The following is an 11551-nucleotide window of genomic DNA, read 5'->3' as shown; positions in this document are numbered from 1 at the left end:
AATTCAGCCTAGCAGAGAGGAGCATAGTTTTTGTTTGGTTTGGTTTTTTTTTTGGCTCCTTCCCAAACTGCCCACCTTGTTCAGCAGAGTGGGACACACTCTGCGGTGTCCATGTTGGTTTTGATGAGCCCATTCCGTCCCCTCCACCTCAGGCTTGGGATGCTTTTCTTCTCTGCCAGTCCCACGTGTGCATATTATGATCTTTACATGGCTGTATTTACACACTGATGTCTTGGTATTCACAACGGAATAACTGATACCAAGACGATGGGGGGGTGGTTTCTGTGGAGAGCAGGGCTGGATTAAGAAGTTTTGTGATGTTAAACTCTAAAGATTATGGTGATCACCACTACCTCTCAATAAATAGAAACAGTACTAAATAATAAAATATAACCTACTAAACTCTATTTTTCCCATTATAACTTTATTGGTACTCATCGGGACATCCAATTATTTTAAAAGGTGTTTTTTTTTTTTTTTTAATTTTTTGATGCTCTTTCTGGTACTGAAACATGTGCTTACTGTGCTGTCATCTCCAGACAGGAACCCAAAAAGGCCAAGTAGGGCTCGGCAGAAGCTTGGGTCTCGGTTTTTCCCCAAGCCCAGGGTCTCAACACATAGATCTGTGTGAACAAGAAGCCCAGAACATTCGGGTCGGGGTGGATCCAATGCAATGTTACCAGACAGAGTGGACCTAACTCGGGATTCCGAGACGATCTCAGGACAAGCCTAGAGAGCCTGGGCGGGGAGGAGGATTCACTGTCCCAGAGCAGCAGCCGACGGCGCAAACTCCTGACGACGCCACCCCAGCCTGCATTAGCCCATAGCGACTGCGGCGGCCAGGCCCCAAGGAGAACCCACCCAGGAGACGGGGCTGGAAACGGGTGAAGTCAGAGAGGGAGGGGGCAGGGCCAGGACCCCATTAACGCGAAAAGGGCGGGACTGGACCCAGAGGGAGGTGCAAGGCCAGACCCAAACGAGAAGCCAAGGGGTGGGCTCAAGCGCGCGGGGAGGACCAGAAAGGGAGCAAATACCAGATCTGCAGAGAGCCGGGACTGGGCAGGGACTAGGAGAAGGGCCAGAAGACAGAGCAGGCTGTGAGCCTCGACCTTTGTTAGTAACCGGGCCAGGCCGGAGGGAGGTAATAGGAGGCAGGGCCAGGACATGGAGGGCGGGTCATGGGCGTAGCCAAAGCTCAGGGGGCGGGGAGGGGGGAAAGTTCTGTGAATCAGAAGTCGGGCCAAAACATGGAGGGGGAGGGGCGTGGCTATACCACAGGGGCGGGGTTAGGCTTGGAGAGCGGCTCAGGAATAGGCCAGGAAGTTAGGGGGCGGGGCAGAGGCGTGCCCAAGCCGTGAAGCAGGGGCTAGATCTGCAGGGCTGCTCAGGGAAATCAGTGAGCGGGGGAAGATGTGCCCAACTTGAAGGGCGGGGCCAAAACACGGAAAGGGGCTGGGGCTAGGCCTCCGGGCCGACCAGGGGCGTGGCCAGGATTCAGGGGGCGGAGCGGGAGCGTGCCCACTTCGAAGGGTGGGGCGGGACAGAGGCGGGGCCAAAACACAGGAAGGGTGCGAGGCAAGGTCTGGGCGTAGTCAGCGGCACGGCCAGGACTCGGGCGGCGAGGCTGGGTCTGGAGGGCGGCTCGGGGGCGTAGCCAGGATTCAAGAGGCGGAGTGGAGGCGCGCTCAAACCCAGAAGGCGGGGCAGGGGCTGGTACCAGCCGAGGGAGCTGGGCAGGGCAAGGGTGCAGCAGGGCCGACTCCGGGCGGCGGGCGGCGGGCGGCGGGCGGTCAGAGGCGCTTCATGGCGGCCTGTAGGGGCTGCAGGCCTAGGAAGTGCAGGGCCAGGGCGAGCAAGCCTAGGAGCAGCAGCAGTCCGAGCAGCAGCCGCAGGAGCGTCTGCGCCATGGAGCTGCGGGGCCGCCGGCTAGTGGACTGCATGTATCGCTCCACCGCGTCGGCTAAGCTGAACTTGTCCGGCGCATAGCCGAGCTGGGCGCGGGCCTTGGCTATCTGGAAGGTGTGCGTCACGGCCACGCTGCGCACCTGCGGGGACAGGGGGGGCATCCGAGGGCGGGGCTCGTGGGAAGGGGGGCATCCTCTACCTCGCTGTTCACAGAAAGGGAAAAGAGAGGGCAGGAATGTCCCCTCCATTGCACAGCGATTTAAAAGAACCCAAGTGCAGCGTCTTGCTCCTGCGATGCCCTCATTAGGGAGGACTTCCTTTCCTCTTTCCATCTTCATTTTTATTGGAGGTTGCCGCCTCTGCATCGCCCCCTCCAGCCCCGCTGAATTCGCACCCTATTTAACTCCTCGATCCTTAGGAAGCAGAGATCTCACCCCTACACTCCTCTTCCCGGCCTAGCACAGTGCTGGGACTCAGGAGGCCCTTGATAGATTCTTAGGCATCTGCGAGGAGAAGCTGAACACCCGCCAGAAACAGATCTCCAGGAAACGACCTTGGCTTCCTGCCCCCAGCCCCAGACCAACTGTGGCTAGGCGGGCCCCAGGGGCAGCCTTCACACCCTCGGTTATTAACTAAGTTTCCCTAAGAGAGGAGGAATTCGGTTATGCAGAACCGATTACTCTCTAAGCGGTGTTTCCCCTGCTGCCAGATGGCTTGGGGCCCACTGGTTTCAAGGGTAGTAATGACAGCTGTCAGTTAAGGAACACACACCCTGCACTTGGCCTGGGCTAAATCCTTTCTACGCTTTACCTCATTTAATCCTCTAAGGTGGTACTAGCACTATCTGTTCTGTGTATACTTGGAAAATGGTCAGAGAGGTTGAGTGACTTGCCGGGGGTCACACAGGGGAGCCAGATTTTAGCCTAAGTCCTTCCCTGCTGTGCTGGCACCTGAAGATGCCCTCCCACCTGACTCATTTCTTCTTCTCTTGTTCTTCAGTCGGACCCCGGGGAAGAGTTCACCAGCTGCTGGATTCTCCAGTGCCACTGAAACAGCCCCTGGGGTCAAACCTGTGGTTTTGGATGCTTAATGGGGGGTAAGTGCAGGGCTTTGAGGAGCACAGGAGCTGAGTTACGCTAGATAAGCAGGCCCCCTAACACACCTAGATGTCTCTAGATGTCGCCTCCTCTGGGAAGCGTCCTCTGACTTCCTCAGATTTGGCCTAGGTGCCCCTTCTGTGTGCGCTGGAGTTTCTCGTGATTTTCCCAAGAATGGCTCTAATTACAGTGTTGAGTTGCCTGCTCAATGGGATGTCTTCCCCTTTGGACTAGGAGCTCCCGGAGGGTAAGGACTATGTCTTCTCGCCTCCATTGCTTAGCTCAGTGCCTGGTACTACAGGAAATGCTCCATATGTTAAATGCAAAGTCAAACTGGAGGGCTGGTTGCTGTGTCACAGATTGACCAGCAGAGGGTACCCAAGGCACAGCCAAGGAACTTCCACAGCTAAGGACTACCCCAGGGCTGAAGAAGGAAATTTCCAACAAGAGGGAGAGGAGCCACGACCCTGCCTGATCACAATTCAGCAGCAGCCTGGCAGCTATTTTATGTGGATATGATCCCTGATGCATTTCAAAAGCTAATAGTTAAGCTTGAAATCACTGAGGACCGGGTTCAAATCCTAGCTCTGCCATTTAAGTGAGTGACCATGGGCAGGTTATTTCACTGTGTCTCATTTCCTCCTCTCTGGAGTCTACAACTCAGAGTGGCAATGAAGATGAAATAAAGCACAGTGCCTGGCATATTGTCATCACCCAAGAGACGCTCACTATCATCTTATTCACTCCTCTACCAATCTAGATGGCTCACTCCTTCTAGAAGTCACTCCTTTCTGTGGCCCATTCTGCACTCTCCCTCTCTGACTCTCCTGGTTAAAGAACACTAAACATGGAGCCTAAAGCCAACTCCAGTATGGTGTGGCCCTGGACAATTCACTAATTTTCCTTATGCTCAGTTTTTCATCATAAAATGGAGATCACGATCTTTTTGACGTTTCTAACTTAGCAGGGCATCAGAGAGAATCAAACAAGAGAGTGGGCTAGAAGGATTTTTGCAAATAACCTCAACCACCACCTACTGCTTTGCTATTTACAGTCTGCAATGAAAACATCCTCTTTTTTAACTAAGCAAATATAAACCTGCATCATCATTCTTATGAGAGTAGTATTCTGAGCCAGGCATGTTGGCACATGCTTGTAATCTCAGCTACTTAAGAGGCTAAAAGGGGAGAATCACTCTCTCTCTCTCTCTCTCTCTCTCTTTTTTAGGGGCAGGGTCTCCATCTGTTTCCTAGGCTGAAATACAGTGGTGCGATCATAGCTCACTGCAGCCTTGAACTCCTGGGCTCAAGCGATACTCCCACCTGAGCTGGGACTAAAGGCATGCACCACCTTGCCTGGCTGATTTTTAAATTTTTTGTAGAGATGAGATCTTGCTATGTTGCCCAGGCTGGTCTCAAACTCCTGGCCTCAGGGGCGTGGCCGGGATTCAAGGGGCGGAGCGGAGGCGTGCTCAAACCCAGAAGGCGGGGCAGGGGCTGGTACAAGCCCAGGGAGGTGCTTACACGTGATCCTCCTGTCTCAGCTTCTCAAAGCACCGGGATTATAGGTGCAAGCTACCACACCTGGCCAAGAGGATTTCTTGAGCTCAGGAGTTTGAGACCAGCTTGGACCACATAGTGAGACCCTGTCTCATAAAAAGAATTATATTCTGTATATAGTAGGTACTTAATATATACTTATTCAGTAAGCACAAACTATCAACCTAGGTCTGTCAGGCTGCGTGTGTGTGTGTGTGTGTGTGTGTGTGTGTGTGTGTGTGTTGAGAGTTGGTGGGATTGGTAACATTCAAAGGAGTGAATGGCCTGAAACCTGCCTTTGGGAGCCCCCAGTCTGGCTGGAAAGACAAGATGCTTATGAATGAAAGAACAGTGATGATGGATGGGCTTGGAGCTGTCACATTTCAGACCCAGAAGGCACAGCAAAAGCTCAGAGGTTGGTGTGATAATAACAGAGCTAACACCAGCTTTGGACCCACATGGAGACCTCAGACAAGCATCTGTCATCATGGTGTCAAAGGGGTAAGGAGTGGCAGCAGTGGAGGCGGCAGGGAGAGGTGGGAAGGGAGGGAGGGGAAGCAGGGCTGGGGCTCCCAGAGCAGCAGCTCACTTACCTCACTCCGGGTGAGCAGCGGTGGGAGGCTGCAGATGGGTCTCAGGGCCAGGTGCAGGTGCTCCATCACTGCCGCTGCGGGGAGGGAGGGGGCCAGTGTCCAGGGGCCTCACATGCAAACTCCTGGGAGGCCCTCAGGGACAAATCAATGGGGGCATCATTTGCTTTGCTAGAGGTCACTTTGCAAAAGTCATTGGATTCCTTTAAATCAGCAGCCCGTGCTGGGTGCCTTGTTTAGCTGTGAAGTCACAAGTAACTTGTTTTTAATATTAAAGGACTGGGCTGGGTGCAGTGCCTCAGGCCTGTAATTCCAGCACTTTGGGAGACCGAGGTGGGTGGAGTGGCTGAAATCAGGAGTTTGAGACCAGTCTGGCCAACATGGTGAAACCCTGTCTCTACTAAAAATACAAAAATTAGCCGGGCGTGGTGATGGACACCTGTAATCCCAGCTACTGGGGAGCCTGAAGCAGGAGAATCGCTTGTACCTGGGAGGCAGAGGTTGCAGTGAGCGGAGATCGCATCACTCCACTCCAGCCTGGGCAACAGAACGAGACTCTGCCTAAAAAAAAAAAAAAAAAAAAAAGAAGCCAGGCTTGGTGGCTCACAGCTATAATCCCAGCACTTTGAGAGACTGAGGTGAGCAGATGAGCAGATCATGAGATCAGGAGTTCAAGACCAGCCTGGCCAACATAGTGAAACCCCATCTCTACTAAAAATCCAAAAAGTAGCTGGGCATGGTGGCACATGCCTGTAGTCCCAGCTACTTGGGAGGCTGATAGGAGAATCACTTGAACCCAGGAGTTAGAGGTTACAGTGAGCTGAGATCATGCCACTGCACTTTAGCCTGGGCGACACAGCAAGACTCTGTCTCAAATAAAATAAAATAAAATACAAAATTAAAGGACTGAAGCTTTAAAAAACCTGAGCAGATTCTAGGTTATTCATATAATAATCTCTATCTCACTTGTACTTCAATATGCTCTCTAGGAGAGAAGGAAGTTGGAGTAATAGTCCTCAAACTGGGCTGCATGTGGGACCAATTTAAAAAACATACTGGTTCCTGGTCTATCATGATCTACCTATTTTATTAAAAAAAAAAATACTGGTGAGAGCCAGGTATGGTGGCTCATGCCTGTAATCCTAGTATGGGAGACTGAGGAGGGAGAAGATCTTGAAGCCAGGAGTTCAAGACCAGCCTAGGCAACAAAGTGAGACCCTCCTCTAGCTCTAAAAAAAATTAAAAAATAGTCAGCACAGAGGTGCATGCCTGTTATCTCCACTACTCTGGAGGCTGAAGTGGAAGGATTGCTTCAGTCCAGGAGTTCTATACCAGCTGGGGTAACATAGCAAGACCCCCATCTCTACTAAAGTATAAAAATTAGCTGGGCCTGGCGGAAGGAGCCTGTAGTCCTAGAGGCTTGAGAGGCTGAGGCAGAGGATTGCTTGAGGCCAGGAGGTTGGGTCTGCAGTGAGCTCTGATCAGGCCACTGCACTCCAGCCTGGGCGGCAGGGCAAGACCCTGGCTCTAAAAAATAAAAAATACCGACGCTTCCCTCCCACTTCCGCCCTGCTTATCTCAATTTAATTGGTCAGTGGTGTGGTTGAGACATTTCTGTTTTAAAATCTCCCAGGTGACTGTAAAGTGCAACCCGGGTTGAGAAGCACAGAGGGAATTGGGAACGAATTTACAATCCTCTCCAAGTGCCCACAGCCGTGGCTCAAGGCCAGGAGTGCCAATCACTGTGACAGTCCTGCACGTGAGAAGTTGCCCTGCACGTGTACCCTGGTGAACACAAATTTGCAAGCCCCTGCTTTTAATAGCAAGGCACTCGATGCATTTAAAATACAACAGGCGTCCCTGAAACACAGCTATTTGGGTTGGAGGGCTACCATCCCCTCACGCTGGTCATTCCATGTCTGCAGCCTGCTTTGCCTTTCAGCTGGGAGGAGACCAGTGGATAGGTGCTGGGGACAGAGGGAAGGGCAGCAGCCAGGACGCACTGTCGGGGGTGGAGGTGGGAACAGAGATTGACCTTCAGGCAGAGAAGGAGAATCTTGGAACGAAATGGAGTCTCTGTTTTAAAGCAGCTCTAACTTCAGGGTGACCTTGGGGGACAGAACAGCCCCAGGGCTCCCTGTCCTCCTGATTGGCATGAGACCTCCCAGCAGCACCACGAGGAGCCCGCCAAGCCCAGGTGTGAATTCTGCTCTCCCACTTTCTTACTGTGGCACCTTGAGCAAGTCGCTAACCTCTCAGAGCTTCAGCCACCTCATCTTTACAATGGGTCCATTATAGCTGCCTTGCAGGTGGGAAAAGGTGGGACTAGGGTGTGGAATTTAAGGAGGCACTTGCTCCCAGCACCTGGCAAGTGCAAAACCAGGCTTGGAGTTGCTGCTCGACCACCTTAAAATTTGCTCCCACAGTACCTCACTGTCCTCGTCCTAGTCCTGGCCCTGAGTTTTTTTCTTTTCTTTTTTTAAATTTTGAGACCGTCGCCCAGGCTGGAGTGCAATCTCTGCTCACTGCAGCCTCCCACTCCTGGGTTCAAGCGATTCTCCTGCCTCAGCCTCCCAAGGAGCTGGGATTACAGGCGTGTGCCACCACACCTGGCTGATTTTTGTACTTTTAGTGGAGACAGGGTTTTACCGTGTTGGGCAGGCTGGTCTGGAATTCCCAACCTCAGGTGATCCGCCTGCCTCGGCCTCCCAAAGTGCTAGCATTACAGGCGTGAGCCACGGCGCCTGGCCCTAAGTTTCAATTAAGGCTATGCAAGGTACACCTGGGACACAGAGGGCTTTACCACACACACTCCTTTCCTTACCTGCCAGGTAGACCCAGGAAGTAGGCACCTGGATCCAGGGCTGGCTGTACCCCAGCTTCTCAAACTGCAAAGAAACATGACCTGGGGTGAGAACAGGTTGAGGGGCTGGTGTGGAAAGACCACACGCTCCCTCTACTGGGGGCCAGCAGAGGTACCTCCTGTCTCCTCCCCACCCACCCCAGGGGGCAGACCCTGCAGCCAATCCCAAGCCTGTGCCAGTCTTGAAAGGAAATCCACACCTTGACCCAGAAAACCCAAGGAGGAATTGAAAGCATGGGATAGTTAAAAAAAAAATTGTTTTGCAGAGATTGGGGGGTCTCACTATGTTGCCCAGGCTGGTCTCAAACTCCTGGCCTCAGGCAATCCTGCCGCCTCAGCCTCCCAAAGTGCTGGGATTACATGCATGAGCCATTACACCTGCCAGGTAGCCCTTTAACTTGGGATTATTCACATCATTTAATTATCACCTACATCTGCCTATATCTAGAGACACTCCAAGGCACTTATGTCGAATCTGATTTTTCCAGAATTGGCTTTTCTGTTATTAAAGAGAAAACAACAACGGAGCATGTGTGTGGAGGGCGGTAGGAGATGCAGCAGAATGGGCTGGCGTGGGATAAAGTGAGCCCTTCACTGGCGTAAAAATTCTCCAGGTCAGGAGAAAAACTATATCCTCTAGCCTGGGCTTTCTGGTCTAACCCTTCCAGGCAAGCCTGGCTGGCTAGGAGTCTGGGCTGCTCAGAGAGGGTGCCAGAGTTTCTGGGCTGCCATGTGGGGAGCCCCCAAAGACAAAAAAACCACCTCCCTTGTGCTTTTGTCTTTTCCACATACCTCTTTCAGAGCCTCAGCACATAACAGGTGGTTCACAAGCAAACCTCCACGGGGCTCGAAGCCAACATAAATCTGGAAGCATCGAGACCAGCCTGGCCAACATGGTGAAACCCTGTCTCTACTAAAAATACAAAAATTAGCCAGGAAGGATGGTGCGCACCTGTACTCCCAGCTACTTAGGAGGCTGAGGAAGGAGAATTGCTTGAACCTGGAAGGTGGAGGTTGCAGTGAGCCGAGATTGTGCCACTGCACTCCAGCCTGGGTGACAGAGTGAGACTCTATCTCAAAAAAAAAAACAAAAAAACCAAAACCAAACAAAAACATGCTGGACTCGGTGGCTCACACCTGTAATCCCAGCACTTTGGGAGGCCAAGGCGGGTGGATCACCTGAAGTTGGAAATCTGAGACCAGCCTGACCAACATGGTGAAACCCCATCTGTACTAAAAATGCAAAATTAGCCGGGCGTGGTGGTGCATGCCTGTGATCCCAGCTACTCAGAAGGCTGAGGCAGGAGAATGGCTTGAATCTGGGAGGCAGAGGTTGTGCTGGGCCATGATTGAGCCATTGCACTCCAGCCTGGGCAACAAGGGTGAAACTCTGTCTCAAACAAACAAGCAAACCAAAAACGCCTAGAAGCAGGGTGGAAGAGAATTGCAGGTAACTGAGGAGCACATGGTGCCCCTCAAGGGCTCCAGCCAGTTCCAGTGTTGCCCGGTGAATACTATTGCCAGAGCTGTTTTTTAAAAAATTGATTTTTAGAGACAGGGTCTTGTTCTGTTACCCAGGCTGGAGTGCAGTGGTGCAATCTTGGCTCACTGCAGCTGTGAACTCCTGGGCTCAAGAAATCCTCCCACCTCAGCTGCTCAAGTAGCTGGAAGCACAGGTGTGCCACCATCACATCCGCCTAATTGAATTTTTATTTTTGCAGAGACAGGTTCTCGCTTGGTTGCCCAGGCTGGTCTCAAACTCCTGGCCTCAAGCGATCCTCCTGTGTTAGCCTCCCAAAGTGCTGGCATTACAGAGGTGAGCCATCTCACGGGGCAAAGAGTTGGTTGGTTTTTAATGTGAAATCTTCTGGCCTTTTAGAAATAGAAAAAGACAAGAAGAGAAGGCCAAAGGCCGGGTGCAGTGGCTCATGCCTATAATCCCAGCACTCTGGGAGGCCGAGGTGGGTGGATCACTTGAGGTCAGGAGTTCTAGACTAGCCTGGCCAACATGATGAAACCCCATCTCTACCAAAAATACAAAAATGAGCTGGATGTGGTGGCATGCACCTGTAATCCCAGCTACTCAGGAGGCTGAGGCATGAGAATTGTTTGAACCCGGGAGGCAGAGGTGCAGTGAGCCGAGATTGCACCACTACACCCTAGCCTGGGCGACAACAGGAAAACTTCATCTCAAAAAAATAAAAAAAATTTTTGAAAAAGGAAGAGAAGGTCAGGGATCCCAGAATGATCATTCGGGGTGGGGGGCATCTGGGCACCTACCAGTGGGGCCATCCACTCAAAGAGGTTGACGCTCTCCCCATCGTTGATGTAGTATGCCTGCCCACTCTGAAGGGGACATGTGGGAGGGGACAGTCAGCCTTCTCTCCAGCAGCCTGGCCCAACCCTTCCAGATGGCTCTCAGCAGCTGCTCCAACCCTGAGTTCTCTGGAGCAGCCCCAAGACCTGAGGACACACCGGAGCTATTCCCCGTGAATTCCAGGATGACCACACTGACTACCTGTGTGACCTCCATGGAGTTGCCCAACCTCTGTGTACTTCAGTTTCTTCATCTGAGTAATGGGAGGACAATATTGGGATCTCCCTCTTGGACAGTTGTGAAGATTAAAGGAGACAATACGTGTGGAGGCTTAGAATTTGGCAACTTATTCTGGGATCAACAATGCCAACCTCACATGGTCATACAGAAGAGCTAAAGACGCTCTATAAGGAATTCCACACCCCACCTACCTGCTTCCCCCAAGCTTCCCTGGGCTGAGAGTCCCACCAGCCATCTGAAGTTAGGGGGAAATCTTGTGTGTCATCCAGGAATCCCCTAGGGATGGGGCGCCCTGCCTGCAGCCCTGCAGGGAAGGTGGTTGGGGGCATCACAGGGGACTCACAGCCACATAGCCCTTGGCCGCGGTGAGGGCTTTGGCTGCCAGCACATGTGCCTGCACCAGATTGTGCACGTGGACCCAGTTCATCTGTGCCTTGCGGTCCCCAAATCGGAAGATGAACAGCCTCTTCTTGATGTGGCCCTGGTGAAGAGGGGTGGCGGTAAACATAGGCTTGTGCCCAGAGTGGCTTTACATTCCATCTAGATGCTGATGGCTCCCAGGTTCTAGCCCCAGGCCAGGTCCCTCTGTTCCAGGCTCATGTATCCAATGACCTCCGGATATCAGCACCAGGCTGTCTAACAGACAACTCAAACTCACCAGCTCCTGGAGCAAGCATCTGACTGTCCCTCTCACCCCACGTCTCCCTCCCTTCCCAGTGGACTGGTCAGTTCACTGCGCTGCTTGGGCTAAAACCCTAAAGCCACCTTTGACTCTCATTTGTCTTATATGCCATGTCCAACCCACCTGCAAATCCAGTTGGCTCAATTATTAGAATCTGTCCAGAATCTGACCGCTTCTCACCACTCCGACAGCCACCCTCTTCTCACCTGGACACACAGTTGCTTACTAACTGGTCCCTCTCTGTCCACCTCAGCCCCTGTAGTCTGTTCTCCGCCCAGCAAGGCAGATTCTTTTTTTTTTTTTCTTTCTTCTTTTTTTA

The 11551-nt window shown here is 52.3% G+C and overlaps 1 protein-coding gene across 3 annotated transcripts in view; it reads right to left on the bottom strand.

Moving 5' to 3' along the window:
• Positions 1-439: 439 nt before the first annotated feature.
• SDR42E2 (short chain dehydrogenase/reductase family 42E, member 2) overlaps positions 440-11551 on the bottom strand; it is a 31355-nt gene continuing 20243 nt past the window's right edge. For 2 of the 3 annotated variants that reach the window (XM_017534366.2, XM_037740575.1), the window contains 5 exons: positions 10894-11031; positions 10274-10339; positions 7955-8018; positions 5134-5207; positions 440-2045 (listed from right to left, as the gene is read on the bottom strand). In XM_017534366.2, coding sequence (XP_017389855.1) covers positions 1791-2045; positions 5134-5207; positions 7955-8018; positions 10274-10339; positions 10894-11031 — 597 coding nt within the window. In that variant the 3' untranslated portion in view covers positions 440-1790. Of the gene's footprint in view, positions 2046-5133; positions 5208-5233; positions 5371-7954; positions 8019-10273; positions 10340-10893; positions 11032-11551 lie in introns of those variants that run through there. The other variant, XM_017534367.2, reaches the window with a different exon arrangement.

The sequence above is a fragment of the Cebus imitator genome, unplaced genomic scaffold (genome assembly GCF_001604975.1).
Source record: "Cebus imitator isolate Cc_AM_T3 unplaced genomic scaffold, Cebus_imitator-1.0 Scaffold85, whole genome shotgun sequence".
Classification (NCBI taxonomy): domain Eukaryota; kingdom Metazoa; phylum Chordata; class Mammalia; order Primates; family Cebidae; genus Cebus; species Cebus imitator.
This window is presented reverse-complemented; position numbering and strand designations above follow the sequence as displayed.